The sequence below is a fragment of the Durio zibethinus genome, chromosome 6 (genome assembly GCF_047325235.1).
Source record: "Durio zibethinus cultivar Kanyao isolate XHJ-2024 chromosome 6, ASM4732523v1, whole genome shotgun sequence".
Lineage (NCBI taxonomy): Eukaryota > Viridiplantae > Streptophyta > Magnoliopsida > Malvales > Malvaceae > Durio > Durio zibethinus.
This window is the reverse complement of record NC_143167.1, coordinates 844,363-860,384: the sequence shown is the minus strand read 5'-3', so window position 1 is coordinate 860,384 and position 16,022 is coordinate 844,363. Positions and strand designations below refer to the sequence as shown.

At 35.2% G+C, this 16,022-nt stretch overlaps 4 protein-coding genes and 1 pseudogene across 5 annotated transcripts; 4 read left to right on the top strand and 1 right to left on the bottom strand.

The window, feature by feature from the left end:
- The first annotated feature begins 569 nt into the window (after window positions 1–569).
- Window positions 570–4,243, top strand: LOC111285593 (phosphoinositide phospholipase C 4-like). Its single transcript, XM_022875114.2, has 9 exons — window positions 570–1,414; window positions 1,560–1,756; window positions 1,897–2,032; window positions 2,132–2,365; window positions 2,478–2,713; window positions 2,846–2,963; window positions 3,084–3,236; window positions 3,329–3,415; window positions 3,514–4,243. Exons 1-9 carry the CDS (start codon window positions 1,097–1,099, stop codon window positions 3,817–3,819), a joined length of 1,785 nt encoding a protein of 594 aa, XP_022730849.1. The 5' UTR covers window positions 570–1,096; the 3' UTR covers window positions 3,820–4,243.
- A 74-nt stretch (window positions 4,244–4,317) lies between these two features.
- LOC111285594 (phosphoinositide phospholipase C 1-like) lies at window positions 4,318–8,385 on the top strand. Of its 2 annotated transcripts, none has more exons than XM_022875115.2 (9): window positions 4,318–5,136; window positions 5,550–5,746; window positions 5,977–6,112; window positions 6,184–6,387; window positions 6,476–6,687; window positions 7,028–7,145; window positions 7,504–7,656; window positions 7,755–7,841; window positions 7,956–8,385. In XM_022875115.2, the coding sequence occupies exons 1-9, from the start codon at window positions 4,831–4,833 to the stop codon at window positions 8,262–8,264; spliced, it is 1,722 nt and encodes a 573-aa protein (XP_022730850.1). In that variant the 5' UTR covers window positions 4,318–4,830; the 3' UTR covers window positions 8,265–8,385. The 2 variants fall into 2 exon arrangements, with proteins under 2 accessions (XP_022730850.1, XP_022730851.1); XM_022875116.2 differs by having other exon boundaries at window positions 4,323–5,136; window positions 6,184–6,357.
- Window positions 8,386–8,988: 603 nt separating this feature from the next.
- Window positions 8,989–10,175, top strand: LOC111286382 (putative GTP-binding protein OBGM, mitochondrial pseudogene; annotated as a pseudogene).
- Window positions 10,176–11,852: 1,677 nt separating this feature from the next.
- On the top strand, window positions 11,853–12,799 carry LOC111285585 (metallothionein-like protein 1). The gene is made up of 3 exons (XM_022875103.2): window positions 11,853–12,004; window positions 12,189–12,269; window positions 12,382–12,799. Exons 1-3 carry the CDS (start codon window positions 11,952–11,954, stop codon window positions 12,470–12,472), a joined length of 225 nt encoding a protein of 74 aa, XP_022730838.1. The 5' UTR covers window positions 11,853–11,951; the 3' UTR covers window positions 12,473–12,799.
- A 566-nt stretch (window positions 12,800–13,365) lies between these two features.
- Window positions 13,366–13,899, bottom strand: LOC111286718 (Heavy metal transport/detoxification superfamily protein). The gene is made up of 2 exons (XM_022876859.2): window positions 13,833–13,899; window positions 13,366–13,718 (listed from the first exon to the last, which is right to left on the bottom strand). Exons 1-2 carry the CDS (start codon window positions 13,897–13,899, stop codon window positions 13,366–13,368), a joined length of 420 nt encoding a protein of 139 aa, XP_022732594.1.
- Window positions 13,900–16,022: the final 2,123 nt, after the last annotated feature.

Sequence of the window (16,022 nt, the reverse complement as noted above, 5' to 3'; positions counted from 1 at the left end):
AAAAATCTCATTGACAGAAAGAAGAAAAAAGTAAGAAACTTTGATTGACTCGTTAATTAGAAGGGATAAATGTTAGATTAGACAGAGTGGAGATGGGGATGGAGATGGATGGATTGTAAGACATCTCCATCAACTATTGCAAAACTTTCTCTCGACATTTTCAGATCCACCATCTTAAAAGGTTCCTATATGTCCTGTTGCATGCTTTTTTTACCTTGACAAGCAAAAAAAAAAAAAATTGCTAATTGCCGGGTCAATTTTATGTCAGATTCAATATGTGTTTGAATTTGAATCTATTTTTGTGATCTTGGGATTCAATTAAATGATTGACATTATAATTTGAAATTAAAAATAATTTGTTTTTAATATATTGATCATTGTTCAAATGTCATTGTAATTGCAAATAATTAAGGATATTACCCATCAAAGTTTATAAGAAGGATGTTTTATTTTTATTTTCGGTTCGATCCTGACGAGTAATCCAACGTTTTGGAATTGATTCTTGTTTGGGGTCTTTTAAAATTCATCAAAAAAAAGAAAGGGATTCTTTGATTCTTTCTATCATACTCTGTGGAAATGAAAATAAAATATTCTGAACATGGACAAACATGGCAAGCTTTATCTGGAAAAAGTTTAAACAAACAAAAAAGACATATAAAACTAAATGTAAAAGAAAGACTTTGACTAAAATCACAGAAACAATCCGACACTTTAAAATTAATTTAGACATCCACGACTATCACAGATTATTCTTGTTTCTAAACAATATACCAATATTTATCAGAAATTATCTGCTTCCATTTCTTTTCTGATCATGTTTCCATGTGGGAGTAAAATCCAACTTTCCAGGAATCCCTCATGGCAGTAAAACAAAGCAGGCGGTAGTTTGTTGAACAAATCTGATATATAAAGAGAGTTGGGGAATATCACTTGTCAAAATCATCAATAAATCAACATTCAACAATAATATTCCAAGAAGGTAGAAACAAGTTGAAAGGAAAGTAAAGATAGTCATCAGCACTTGACATTTTATGTTTCTTTTTATCTGATTCTGTGAAGGAAGGTTTCTCGCGGCTCATTTCTGATCGTGGGGTACATGGGAAATTATAGCATGTGCATTTGCTTCCCTAAGAAATTTGGGGTCACTGAGGCAGGGCCACCAATGGACGTGAAGGAGGTTTTCATGGAGTACGCCGAGGGGGGTACCTGCATGACAGTGGAGCAGCTGAGGCGGTTCTTGATGGAGGTTCAAGGTGATGCTGAAGCTTCCATTGAAGATGCTGAGAGGATTGTGGAGGAAGTGCTCCAGAGGAGGCATAACAATAACGTAAAGTTTACAAAGCAGGCTCTAAGTCTTGAAGATTTTCACTTTTACTTATTCTCTGTGGATCTCAACCCTTCTCTCCTTGATCAGGTATTAATCTGCTATTTCTTCTTTCTTGGTGTTTTGTTTGGTTGCACATGTGCTAGGAAAAGTTACAAATATTAGATATTTGTTTGGAGATAGAAAAACCAAAGTACATTTTAATGTTTAACATAGAGCAAATTCCATTGATCAGGTTCATCAAGATATGACTGCTCCTCTCTCCTACTACTTCATATATACTGGTCACAATTCATATTTGACTGGAAATCAAATCAGCAGTGATTGCAGCGATGTTCCAATCATAAAGGCACTTAAGAGAGGTTTAAGAGTGGTGGAACTTGATTTATGGCCAAATTCTACAAAAGATGATGTCCTTGTTCTTCATGGATGGTATGTACATTTCATGTCTAAAAATTACAAAAAAAAGAAAAGAATTCTCAACTGAATTTACTTAAAAGATTCTTGTGATTTCAAGGTTTTTCTTTTTCTGAGATAATGTAGCGCTGGTTTTGTGTAATTATGAAATGTAGGACACTGACAACTCCTGTGGAGCTGATAAAATGTTTGAGATCCATTAAAGAACATGCCTTTTCAGCGTCTCCATATCCAGTGATAATTACTTTTGAAGATCACCTTACCCCAGATCTTCAAGCTAAAGTTGCTCAGGTTTTTTTATCATTTTCTTATTATAATTTTAATACCACCACTCTTTCCTGAAATCATACATTTGTAATTAATGCTTCACAGCACTTGTTTGGTCTATAGATGGTCACCCAAACATTTGGAAACATGTTGTTTTATCCTGACTCTGATTGTGTGCAAGAATTCCCTTCCCCGGAGGAACTGAAATATCGAATTGTCATATCAACTAAACCTCCAAAAGAATACCTTGAAGATATAAGCTTATCAGGCAGAAGAAGTAACTCCCACACAGAAAAAGATTCTGATGAGGATATATGGGGGAGAATGTCAGCAGACCTCACATATGATGATGAGAAGGTCAGCTGAAAAAAGGCAAAAAAAAAAAAAGAAGAAAAACTTATTCTCTTTTTCATATTTCTGCCTACATTTCTCCTTAGATTTTTAAATTTTTGCCCTGTTTTACCTGCAGAGTGATTGTGATACTAGTGAACATATTCAATATGATGGTGACAATGAAACCTATGATCGTCTATTACGCCCATTAGGGCCACCTACGTACAAGAATCTAATTTCCATTCCAGCTGGAAAGCCAAAGGGAAAGCTGAGGGAGAAACTAAAAGTTGAGATAGATAAAGTTAGACGTCTAAGTTTGAGTGAACAAAAATTTGAAAAGGCTACTATCTGTCATGGAACAGAAGTTGTCAGGTAAACAGCAACTGTAATAAGTAACTTTTTTAATGTTAGTGATCGCACTCCATATTTTGAAAAAGAACAATGTTCAAAATTTATTTATGACTGAATTTAATCTAATCTAATCCTGGAAATAATGGTGTTTAGGTTCACACAGAGGAACATTTTGAGGATATATCCTAGGGGTACTCGGGTTAATTCCTCAAACTACAATCCTCTAATGGGTTGGATGCATGGGGCTCAAATGGTTGCATTAAACATGCAGGTTTGGTTTGTATTCCCTTTTTCAATATCTGAAAACTTTTTTCTACATGATCTGTCTGATTGGCTCCTAGAAATTTTTTGGGTCTAAGATTAATAAACATGTTTTCTGGTCTAATTGCAGGGATATGGCAAATCTCTATGGTTGATGCATGGAATGTTTAGATCCAACGGAGGGAGTGGCTATGTGAAAAAGCCAGACTTTCTGATGAATGTGGGTCCAAATGATCAGGTTTTTTATCCTAAAGCAAAGCTTCAAGTGAAGAAAATCATAAAAGTGAGTGTGGAAATTTAAAAAAATAATAAAAGAACTGATTCTCGCCATAGTGATCATCTTTGCTCTAATTGTCTTCCCATGCTACCCAACAGGTCAAAGTATATATGGGAGATGGATGGCATTTAGATTTTAGACAAAGGCAGCTTAATCTTTGGTCTCCACCAGAATTCTACACCAGGGTAACTATTACTACTTGCTTATGGTACTTAGAAATCTGATTGGCAGAAATCAATCATCCAATTACTCAGATGTTCAAGCAATTCCTATCTCTAAGCAGATTGGCATAGCAGGAGTACCCGCAGATAAGACAATGAAGAAAACAAAGAAAAGAAAGGGCAATTGGACCCCAGTGTGGGATGAGGAGTTCACATTTCCATTGACAGTTCCGGAAATAGCTTTACTTCGAGTTGAAGTTCGTGAATATAACATGCCTGAGAAAGATTATTTCGCTGGCCAGACTTGCCTGCCGGTGTCCGAATTGAGACCAGGCATTAGGGCAGTGCCTTTATTTAACCGCAAAGGAGAGAAGTTCACTTCACTTAGGCTTCTCATGCGCTTTGAGTTTGTCCAAGTACATATTTAGTCTTACACCGTTTTATTAGTACAGTACTTTCCCATAATTGGGATGTCCACGCAAATGCAATAGATACTAATCTCCCGAAACAAAAAACCATCACATCTCATTTTTGTGTTCTGTAATAGTAATCAAATGCAAGAAATTTATAGTGCATTACTACGTTTAGTTACTTAAATTCATCTAAATTTTGAAATTATCCAAACATGATGGTGTTTCAGAAACTTGAGTCAGAATTTGAAACCGAAAGGATGTATGTATCATACTCAAAATTGACCCGGTCACTCAAGCTGCCCACACGACGACTTGAGTCAATATATCTTAACTCCTTATTTTCAACCAAGAATGCCCTACCAATTTTTTTTTCCTTTAGGCCCCCAAGGGGCCAGCACCTGTTCTTGTCTGGTAATGTTCAAAAGGCATCAATGGTAATGAGTTGTTCATAATGGTACTAGTAGTTTTGTTAATGACATTAAAGACACCTACCAGTATACTTTGTTTTATTTGTCTTTCCAGTGCAGATGCCTGGTCAAAATTTCCAGCTCAATAATCCATAATCCATAGATTCCCCTAATATAGACTAAAACCTCGAGAAATTCTTTCCCTCGCCTGGTTAGAGAATATAAAATCTGGGTGCCAAGCATTTTCCTCTACTTTGCTGCCAAAAAGAGAAATGCACAAAGAAAAGAAGCAGGTCCCCACTTCATTCCTTGCTCTCCTTTGACCCTTAATTTTACCCTTTTTTAGCGAATGACAAGCGATCTCTTCCCTTGGTACCAAGTAAAAAAGTAGCAACTTGTTAAACATTTCATTCCCAAGCAGCTGATATGTAATAAATATGATGGAATATGGACAGTTTCAGCTTCCTTAGAGTCATTGCTTGAGCACATATTCTCACTTTATTAAAAAGCCATTCCTGTTTTTCCATCTTCATATATATACAAGGAAAACTTCAGTACTGAGAAGGAGAAAGAAACATCATCAGAGTTGAGATTTCAGTCTTAGTCTGTGAAAGGGGAGATGTTGAAGCAGAATTTCAAGGTCTGCCTGTGTTGGAAGAGAATATTCAAGGCAAGGGCAGTTGAGCCACCTCTAGATGTCAAGAATGCGTTTTACCGTTATTCACGAAGCGGAATGATGACAGTTGATGAGCTGCTGAGGTTTCTGATTGAACATCAAGGAGAAATGAATGCCACCAAGGAGGATGCTCAGGCCATTTTTGATAGCCTCAAGCATCTCAACATCTTCCACAGGAGAGGTCTCCATTTAGAAGCCTTCTTTAGATATCTCCTTGGTGATCATAACCTTGCTCACCCTCCTCAAAAGGTAATTGGGGTTTTTCTCTTAATATGAACAGAGGAATCTATCAATACTTACATGGTTTAAAGTTTTTAATAATAATAAACTACCCAAGCCTATAATTTGCAGCAGATATAATTGAATTATCATTTTTTTGGTAATTGAGGTTACGGATTTGAACCTGATTATTGAAACTGAGAGTCCAATAGTCTACATGCATTAGTTCATAATATACTAGCAAATATATACTGCCTAGTTTCTTTCTGATTCAATATAAATGATGAAATTGAAGCACTTAAACCCTCCATTCCCATAATTCCGTTCCCCTCTTCCTGGACTAATCATTGGATGATCTCTGGTAGTTATGATGAATCTAGTCTACTATTGTGGAAAGCTTCAGTCTGCCTTACTAATTCAGAGGAAGATCTATTTGAATTTAGGTGCATCATGACATGAATGCTTCATTGGCACATTATTTCTTATTTACGGGCCATAACTCCTACTTGACTGGGAACCAAGTCAGCAGTGCCAGCAGTGTTGTACCAATTAAAAATGCCCTGCTTAGAGGTGTAAGAGTAATTGAATTGGATCTTTGGCCAAATTCCAAGGGAAACGATGTGGAAGTTCGTCATGGCGGGTATGAAGTTAGCATACTCTTTTATTAATCCATCTGTATTTTTCTTGTGAGGGAAAACTCATTTTTACAAGTAAATTCTAGAATCTGAAATGAAGTGATCCTGACAGAAGATGCACTTGCTAATACTTTTTTTAAGTTATAATAACTATTATAACATTACTTTTTTCAAGTAGTTTACAATTTTTACAAAAATGCATGAAACCAAAGTGATGAATTCACTAAAACTGCAGGACTCTCACTTCTCCTGTGGACCTCCAAAAATGTTTGCAAGCAATTAAGGAGAATGCATTTCATGCTTCGGAATATCCCGTTGTGATCACTTTTGAAGACCACTTAAATCAAAATCTTCAGAAGAAAGTGGCTAAGGTGAGCTTAGAGTGAGAGTGGAATTATGGAATGTTACCAATACTAAGCCTGAAATGTGCTTTTTTCTTTAGATGGTCACAGAAACTTTTGGAGAAATGCTCTACTGCACTGAAACAGAAATTTTAGAGCAATTTCCTTCACCGGAATTATTGAAGAGAAGGGTTCTGATTTCAACCAAACCCCCAAAGGAGTACCTCGAAGGAAATACTGCAGGAGAAGAAGTTTCAGAAAATGAGAGTAGAACAGTAAGAAATGAACGTCAAGCTAGTAGCCCGGTGCCTAATTAGAGTTAAATATATATATGCTTCAGTGATCAAATGTCGACAATAATTTCTTACCTAAGTTTCATTTATGATTTGGTAGCGGAATCCATCAGATATAGGAGAACATGTTCCGGATGAAGATGAGGAGAAGGCTGTGCCTCAATACAGGCAACTAATTGCCATACATGCAGGGAAGCTGAAAGGTGGATTAGAAAACTGGCTGAGTGATGATCCTAAGAAAGTTAGACGGCTTAGCTTGAGTGAACAAGAGCTTGAAAATGCTACTAGAACACATGGAACTAAAATTGTCGGGTATACCGGCCTCTGTTTATTTTCAGCAGTTACTTTATAGTTCATAAATAAACAACTTTCTAAAGCATTAGCAGTTTTGCATGTTGTTATGGATATTCTTTTCTATCGCCTGAAATTTCAATCTCCTAGTTCAACCTTTTCGATAAGACACAAGAAATTTGTGCTCTAACAATGCAAAAGATGCATAGTTTAGCAAGTGATTATATAACAAAATAACATGTTAGATACATCAGATCGGCTAACTGGCAGCATGCATGCGGTTAAACACTGACGATAAATATTGATATTTTGTGTTTTCACCCTCTTATTAGTTATCAAATTTATTGCATTCTTTCTCTAGGTTTACTCAGCGGAATTTGTTGAGGGTATTTCCTAAGGGCACACGCCTTGACTCTTCTAATTACAATCCTTTTGTTGGATGGATGCATGGAGCTCAAATGGTTGCATTTAACATGCAGGTAAGACCTTTTCAGGTCCAATATTTTTGGCTTCAGTCATATTATTTCACAGCTATTTCCGGTTTGATTGTTTCACTTGAAGAAGTTGACATCATAGCAAAAATACTGGCCTTGATTCTTTCATCAGCCTCTTCTATGGAAAAGTTAGCTAGCCGTGAGACCCATGTCAAAGAATCCCTTTTAAGGAAATTGCCTTAGCTATTGCCCACAGACCTTCCAAGAGCACTTCGGCTGATTATGTTTAACTATTAGTTCTTGAGCTTTACTCTAAATGCTTGTTGGTATAAGTGTCATTCTCTACTCATTGTTTATGCAGTTGAACTATTCTTATGATCTTATCTGGCTTCGATTCTGACAGGGACATGGAAAGCACCTCTGGATAATGCAAGGAATGTTTAAAGCCAATGGTGGATGCGGCTATGTGAAAAAACCTGACTTTTTATTGCAGAGGGGTCCAAATGATGAAGTTTTTAATCCTAATGCGCCATTGGACGTCAAGACTGTTATGACGGTGGATCAATTTAGCCCTCCTTATAAGTGCATCATTTGGTTCCTTCACTATGTCAGTCTTTCATAGCTCAAATCATTTTTTTTTTGGCATGTTTACAGGTAAAAGTTTTCCTGGGGGAAGGTTGGCACCAGGATTTCCCCCACACAGCCTTTGATCGCTATTCCCCACCTGACTTCTATACAAGAGTGAGATGATTAAAATTCCTAATATTTCTCTAATACACTTCACTGTTTCACATTTCACATTCCTAATAACAGGACAAGTATGCAGTTTTTGGTGACTTAGTTATCTGTCTGCAGATTGGAATAGCTGGCGCTCGAGCAGATCGCGATATAAGGGAAACAGCAAAAATAGAAGATGAGTGGTTACCTGTATGGAACGAGGAGTTTGAATTCATCTTAAGAGTTCCTGAATTAGCTGTGCTTCGGATTGAAGTCCTTGAGTATGACACCACAGGGAAACCTGATTTCGGAGGCCAAGCATGTTTGCCTGTATCAGAGTTGAGAACCGGGATCCGGACAGTTCCGTTACATGACAAAAAAGGCAATAGGTACAAGCATGCAAGGCTTCTATTGAGCATCAAATTTGGGCTCCCTTATGATATCTGACTGCTGAGATTTGTTTGATGTTGTAATGGAACTCGTACTCGTACATTGCATGCCTAAACATTGGTCAATCAAATTGCTCAGTCTATTATACATCACCACCGGCTTGGTTTCAATTGGTCAATGAAGTTGTCTTTCTTCTCTCTCTCAATGAAAAGAAGTTAATCAAGTAGTCCTTCTTTGACTCCTGGTTAGCAGTAGCTCACTATAATAATATGTTTCTACTTTTGTATGAGGCTGGCATTAGCAGGCTAGCTTGATTTGTGAGGATTCTCATCACTAAAGAAAGAAAAAACTTTCTATAACAACTTAAAATCAAAAGTAGTCAAAATAAATTCTTTGCAATCAATGTAATGTACCTTAGTGTTGATTGACATTGTAGTTTTTTTTTGTAAAAAAACTATAGTTCTTTCTCGATTATTTATTATACTAATATAACTTGAAAATTTTAAATAAGATATAATAATAAGATACAAAAATAATACAATAAAATTTTAACAAAAATCATATATTAATTTAACAAAATAAAAAATATATATTTTATCTTTTACATGTGTTTAATACTAGATAAACACGAAATAGATATGTGAATTTACATGAATTGCCGAATTACCACAATTCAAATGACAATAAAGAAAAAAAATGATAAATTAGCTTGCAAGTTGTAAATGTTCATCATGTATTCACTACAAGTAACCATTAATGTTTTTTGGGCCCATTAATCCTTTTAAGCCCATCTTCCAATCTCCGTATTGGAGGCGGGATGCCAAACGGCCTATAGCAATCCTTGGGCAAAGATCAGTACATTCTTTGTCCGATTGGGCCCACCTATTAGGCAATAACAAACCTTTCGGAGCCACTGTTTTCGCTAGCTCACTATGAATGCCGACAAAACCTTCTTCCAACTATCAGGTTTCCCTATCAAGTATGGCAGAGAAAAATCGGTGCATGTTGCTGGTCAGTTATCTTCTTGTACTGAAATAACTATGGAGCAATATTTATTAAAAAATGACGTAACTGTGGACTAATCAAGAACATGAAACAAGCGAATTGGCCTGAATCAGAAGCTTAGGAAGAAATTAGGTGTAACGTGACGGAGCAAGGTCAGCGATTAATAGTTGCTTATGGAGGGGAAGGTAGTTGAGGTAATGTCTGTTACCCGAATGTTTCAATGAAGCCTAAGACTACTAAGTATGAAGTCCAGAGTGATAATGCATTTGAGGTTGAAGCATTAAATGATGATCAATCATCTCTTCAAACTGGTTTGTCTGGTTCTGAAGCTGTTCTTGCGCTAGAACTTAAGGGCCTTGCTGATGTGGGTCTGGTAGGGATGCCCAATGCTGGTAAAAGTACTCTTCTAGGGGCTATCTCTAGGGCTAAGCCTGCAATAGGTCAGTGTGCTCCACGACTCTATCCGAGGCCAAATTTAGGGAATTTGAACTTCGACGACTTCTCAATTACAGTGGCTGATATTCCAGGATTAATAAAGGGTGCTCACCATAATTGTGGAATTGGACATGCTTTCCTCCGCCACATAGAACGAACTGAGGTTTTGGCATACGTTGTAGACCTCGTTGCTGCATTAGATGGTAGGAAAGGAATTCCACCGTGGGAACAACTGAAAGATTTAGTCTTAGACCTAGAGCACCATCAGGAAGGTCTGTGAATCGACCATCCTTGGCAGTTGCAAATAAAATTGATGAGACTGAGGCTGGAGAAGTGTTTGACAAGTTGGAAAAAAGGGCAAAAGGCGTTCCTATATATCAAGTCCGGGCAGTGCTGTGGGAAGGAATATCAGAGCTGAAATCTGGTCTTAGAATGCTTGTAAATGGTGATGAGAAATCAAACTCAGTGCGGAAAACATGTATTGATTATGTTATAATGAGACTTATGTCGTTTTGACATCATTCCTACTCCCTCCTCTATCATTTCTTTGCTTTCTTTCTTTTAACTATTATTTTTTAAATCTTATCATTTGATTAAATTGAAAAGAAAAAAAAAGAACAAATATTGATTTTTTCTTGGCTAATTGAAACCAAAGATTGATTTAATCAATCAATTTGTGATTTACCAGTATGTATAGAAATTATAATCCAGCCATGAGAGGTCTAACTAGGTTTTCTTATATATCATTACAAAGAAAGAGCAACAAAACTTAGACGTTGCAAGAAAAATGTTTCGTCACTTTGATGCCTACAAGTAACAAGTAATGTATCTCAACTAGGGATATTAGTCCGATCCGAGCCCGACGAGTTTCAATCAGATTAAATTAGACCTCATAGAATCGATTTTTTTTTTTAAATCGAATTTCAGGTAGGATCGGATTCAGATTTTAGACAAATTCGATCCGATATTATATTAAAAATTATCTTTTAATTATTTTTAAAATTTTTTATTTATATATAATTATATAATTATATATTTATATTTAAAAAATAATATTTTATATTATAAAATTAATATTTTATTAATTTCGGATCGAATACAATTAATATAATATTGAGTCGGGTTCGTGTATGAAAAAATTAAAAAAAATTCAAGTCGAATCGAATACGAATTTTATAATTATAAAATCGGATCAGATCAAGGTGAGTAAAAATTCATCTCGATCCAACCTATTGCCATCACTAATCTCAACTTGTTTTATTCAATTTTTTTTTTAATTTTATTTTCATCATATTCTATTTGGCCATCAACTATTTTATCATATTCTCATCATATGCTACAAAGTTTCGATATTCCCACAGTTGATGGATTAGAATTTATTAGAAAAATATTTACAAGCGAAAATGATATATGATTATATATGGATAATTGACATCTTCTTGATGGATGGCAAATTTTAAATTTTAAAGGGATATGTATTTATTATAAGTGAACATCAATTTTCAATATTACTTGTTTACTACCTTAATATCTAACTTTTACAACCAAAAGAGTAATTATAAGAAAAGAAAAAGAGATCAAAACCCAAAGCAACAATTAGCTTTAGCAACCCATTTTTGGTTTTCATTTATGCAAGAGTTTGATCTCCAGAGATTATAGCATCTTAGTTTCACTTTCACACGCATAAAATTGAAAAATATTTTCCCCAACACTTTAAATTTTGAATAATTAATTTTAACAACTAATTTTTTTCAATTATTTTTATATTTAAAATTATTAAAATTTAAATTTTAATCACTGAAATTAAAAATATAATATTATCAAATAAACCGCACAGCTGTTGCCAATCATTTCCTTTCCTTGTTGTTTACTGTATAACTTCTTGTTGTATGATAACAAGAATCAAATTAAGCATTCTCCAAATTATTTTAAAAAGGCTTATTGTCTTAAATGATTGTGACAAAAAAAAAAAGGGGTCAAATAAGACTATAGTATTAGTTTTTTGAATAATGTATTTTTTATTTATAATTTTAATCGCTGTCCACAAGGATTCAAGGAAGGGCAACAGACAAAGATTTTCGTTTTTTTTTTCTCCATGGGGAAGAGCCTGATGCAATTGTACAATTCCAAAGAAGCAATTATCCAAGGATTTGCCACGTGTACGGTGAATATCCACTCTCCCTTTCTTCAAGTCCACTATAAATACCAGTCCAGGTCTCGTATCAAACTCATCTCTTCCTTTTTTCTATTGAATCCCTAGTAGAAATTTTCCCAATCTCCTCTTCACTCTGCAAAAAAAAAAAAATGTCTTCAGGATGCACCTGTGGTTCTGACTGTAAATGCGGTGATAGCTGCTCGTAATATATAATTCTATCTGTTACTTGTAATTATCGTTTTTTTTTTTGTTACATATATGCGCATATGTGTATATGCATGTGCATACGCGTTTATATTTTTTAGAAATAGAAGATAAGAGAACACATTTGAAACCAATTCTCTTTCAACTTGTTTGATTTCAATTTTTGCCTTTGAATTCTGCAGATGCAGCAGGAACCTTAACTTGGGATACACTGAGAAGACCACAACAGGGACCATCATCTCCGGAGTTGCGACAGTGAAGATGTTAGTGGCAAAAAAAACTAGATTCGAATTTTATTATCACCAGTAAATCAAAGTTTTTCTTAATGTTTTTATGGGAATTAAGAAAATTTGAAACCATGGGTTTAACTCGCAGGAACTTTGAGGGGTCCGAGATGAGTTTGGGAGCAGAAAGTGGGTGCAAGTGTGGAACAAGCTGCGGCTGTGATCCATGCACCTGTGGCTGAAGCAAAAAAATGGACATTCCAAAGACAAAGCAGCAAATGCCTGTAATAACTGAGGATTAAGGAAGGTCTATCTATAATCTATGTCTTGTGTAATAGATCCTGTCGTAAATAATACAAGCCAGGGCTTTGGCAATTCCTTTTACAAGGATTTTGCTGCTGCTTCATGACTAGTTTTATCTGTTGTTAAATTGTATGACGAGTCGCTGCTTTTGTCTGTATGGAGTGAGTCTGGGTTAAAAGTGGAAGCCCTTAAAGGGGAGGTTTAAGTATTATTTGGAGTGAATGAAGAATCAATTATTAATGAATGGATCTAGCTCCTTAATTTCATTTTCTGTTGTAGATTTTATTTATTTCTAGTTTCTGCAATTTGTATGGTTGACGTTTTGGTTGCTTTGATAATTGATATACTACATGATGTTGATTTGGTCAATCAGGGGAAAGAAATTAAATGTTTGCCAAGCTGATGCCTATGTGATAGTGACTTAAAATTTAATCTTATCCTAACAATTTTTTTATTAGGTGGCTTTAAGTGATTTGAGTAAACATAATAAAATTTTACTAAAATTTATTTATTCTGTCTTTGTTTTTTTTGTTTGTATATGTATTACTAAATGCTAAGACCAAAGAGAGTGGCAAAAACAATCTTTAAGTCAAACATATATGATCTAGCATGCATAAAACTCAAATCCAAATTTATATAAGAAAATTTAATGGATTTAAATAACGGAAATACCCAAATTAAAAAGTTTCTTATTCTTTTAAATTATCAGAAAACATAAATTACAGTTCCAATCTACAATTTGATTGAAGAAAAGGTATTACAGTTTTATCATTCTTAGACCCTAAAACAAAGGTTTGTAGCAATTTTTATTTTTTTTTTGGTTTGAATTAATTCACATCATAGAACAAGCGCGAGGATTCTCATCACTAAAAGCCGAACCAGTTTGATGACCAAAAATAGTAGAGTGAGCAGGGTGACGATAATAGGCAGGATCATTGCTATCATATCCATGCTTATAGTAATTGTAAGAAGAGGAAGGTTGGGGTGCATAATATGTCAAGGGGCCATTGCATTGGTGTTGATTGTAGTGATTAGCAAAACTGTGGTGCTCTGGATTGTAGGGAAGCTGCCACAGCTCGGCTCGCCGGCCGGTTTTCCTAACAGTTTTAAGAACCTTTTTCTGGTCAGCATATCCATTGACCGTCACCTTTTGCGTGCCCATATCAGTGTCAACTTCGTCGACGCCTGTGTGCACATGGAAAATCCTTAATATTATCATCAATTTAAAATTTTATATAGGCAAAGTAGGAGGATATATAATCATATAGAAGTACTAGATTTGTGGTATCAACAGCCCACCTTTGAGTTTCTGAAGAGCAGTTTTCACCTTGCTTTCACATCCAGCACAATCCATATGAACTCTCATCTCTATGATCTGAGAAAATAAACCAATTAAACGAATTAGTACTGATAGGATATTGATAATTGAGCTGAAAATAACTACATATAACAAGTTATTCAAGTTGAATATATTTGAACCTGAGACTTAAATTTTCTTATTATAAATAAGTTAAACAACTGTACATAAGCATTGTAATTTCTAAATTTTTTGTCCTAGAGAAATTGGAATTTTCTTTTTTTTAGGACCAAACTTTGAGGGAAACAATTTTGAAATAAATCAGGGATCTGGTTACATTCAAAACTTCATAAATGAATTGCAACAGTACAAAAAGAAACATACCGTCATTTTGCTTTGCTTCAAAAGCTTTAGAGGAACCTAACTATCTGAAAATTCTGGTCGCCAAGTGTGTAAATATATGATTTATTTGAAGTGGATAATCTATGTATGAAAAATTTAGACACAATATAACTGATGATCAAAGTCTGTACTTATATATCAACTATGGCATGGCCTGGTAGTACTTTTTTTTTAATGATCAGTAAGCATAATTTATGATTTAATGCACCGACTTTTAGAACTCTCAACGGTCTTGCAGGAGGAGAAGTGGGGTATTCTTGAAGCCACCTTGCTTTTCATGGGCATCCGCACTTCCTACCACAGTAACATGGTTTGATCGATATGGGCGGCGTTGACCTTAAACAATAAGCATTGATTATTGGATGTAAAATAAATCAGTTCCACGTGAATTTAGCATAAGCTGCTATAATTTCTTTGGACACAAAAAGTTCCACTAATTCTTCTTTATTCTACAACTTGTTTCGGACAACAAATCAGCAATGATTAAAGGAACAGAGGAGAAAAAAAATTGCAGAAAGTTTTACAAGCATTAATGGGCCGAGCATGAGATTAATATAGAGTCAAAAGAGTTAAACATGGTAACTGTAGGTCAACAGACTCTCTTCTAGAGCAGGGTACTCCTGGCTTAATTGTGATTAATGAGCACCTATATATTCCAGGCTGTACTTACCATTAACTATATAGAAATTTGAGAGGATCCGATATATCAAATTGGTTACTTTGATACATTCACGAGAATGCTGCAAATCTACAATCAAACCTATAGGAGTTGGATTCAGCCAGGTTCGTGTTCTTTTTTTTTTTTTTTGGGTAAAGATGGCTTCTGCTGTTCCTTATTGTTGGAACATTTTTCTATCATCATCTTGGAAGGGCTAGAGGTAAAAAATCCAGGAGTGGTTTGAAAGTTGAAATGGGATATCTTTATCACATATATTGTAATACTGTAAGGTTTAGAGAAATCTAAACAACCTATCCCACTCAACAATGAACAAACTACTGATTGGATCTCTGAATACTTTGTTAGATTCATTTTTATGAGAAAATATTTATAACTTTCGAGTCCACCAGGCCTTGAACTGTTAAGATATATCTCGACTTTAGAGAACTTTTATTACATGGTGGAGAGCTGGCGATGAAATCATATCCAACCAGTTCTCTTAAATTTGACCAAAGCATGAGCAGGCAGCAGTATAAAAATCTCACATTCGCCACAACGCCTGGATTTGCTCCAATTGGAAATCAGACAGCCTGGAAATCATGACAAGGCCCTTTCAAACTTTAACCACTGCCCTTTTTGGGAAGTGTAATCCTTTTAACTTCAGCTTTAATGTTTCCCAGCGAAAATCCATTTTCCTTAACAAAATTAGAAATATGAAGAATGATAACTTCATGAACTAGAGATCTTGAACCGTTTGGTGTAATTACATAAGACAGGTTGTTCTATTAAAAAATCAGCTGGTTCTTATTGTCATCCAACCCGATTTTTGTTGGAATCTCTCTAATGCCATTAAATGGGCTACATTTTTGCCTCCGTGCCTCCAACTCCAAGACCAGGTCTATGTTGATTAAATATTACCTTGAATGGTCGAACGCAAGGCAAGAGGAAGGTGCCAACAGCTAGATAGTTCAGGTGATAGTTTTTCGGTAGTGCATCACCAAAGATTTGAAAGGGTTCAAGGAAAAAGAATTGACGAGGGAAAAGAAAATGAAAAGAAACGACTTCAGGACTAATTGCCACTTTGTCTCCTAAATCAGGCCTTTGATGTTGACAACAATACTTACTACCGTAA

What these genes read in the sequence shown, in the direction of transcription:
- LOC111285585 (XM_022875103.2), top strand. Translation starts at nt 11,952, where the DNA reads ATGTCTTCAGGATGCACCTGTGGTTCTGACTGTAAATGCGGTGATAGC. An exon ending in AAATGCGGTGATAGCTGCTC is followed by an intron (nt 12,005 to 12,188) that starts GTAATATATAAT and finishes TGAATTCTGCAG; the next exon opens with ATGCAGCAGGAACCTTAACT. An exon ending in GGAGTTGCGACAGTGAAGAT is followed by an intron (nt 12,270 to 12,381) that starts GTTAGTGGCAAA and finishes TTTAACTCGCAG; the next exon opens with GAACTTTGAGGGGTCCGAGA.
- LOC111285593 (XM_022875114.2), top strand. Translation starts at nt 1,097, where the DNA reads ATGGGAAATTATAGCATGTGCATTTGCTTCCCTAAGAAATTTGGGGTC. An exon ending in GTCCTTGTTCTTCATGGATG is followed by an intron (nt 1,757 to 1,896) that starts GTATGTACATTT and finishes TATGAAATGTAG; the next exon opens with GACACTGACAACTCCTGTGG. An exon ending in TTCAAGCTAAAGTTGCTCAG is followed by an intron (nt 2,033 to 2,131) that starts GTTTTTTTATCA and finishes TTTGGTCTATAG; the next exon opens with ATGGTCACCCAAACATTTGG.
- LOC111286718 (XM_022876859.2), bottom strand. Translation starts at nt 13,899, where the DNA reads ATGAGAGTTCATATGGATTGTGCTGGATGTGAAAGCAAGGTGAAAACT. An exon ending in TGCTCTTCAGAAACTCAAAG is followed by an intron (nt 13,719 to 13,832) that starts GTGGGCTGTTGA and finishes ATGTGCACACAG; the next exon opens with GCGTCGACGAAGTTGACACT.
- LOC111285594 (XM_022875115.2), top strand. Translation starts at nt 4,831, where the DNA reads ATGTTGAAGCAGAATTTCAAGGTCTGCCTGTGTTGGAAGAGAATATTC. An exon ending in GTGGAAGTTCGTCATGGCGG is followed by an intron (nt 5,747 to 5,976) that starts GTATGAAGTTAG and finishes CTAAAACTGCAG; the next exon opens with GACTCTCACTTCTCCTGTGG. An exon ending in CATGGAACTAAAATTGTCGG is followed by an intron (nt 6,688 to 7,027) that starts GTATACCGGCCT and finishes TTCTTTCTCTAG; the next exon opens with GTTTACTCAGCGGAATTTGT.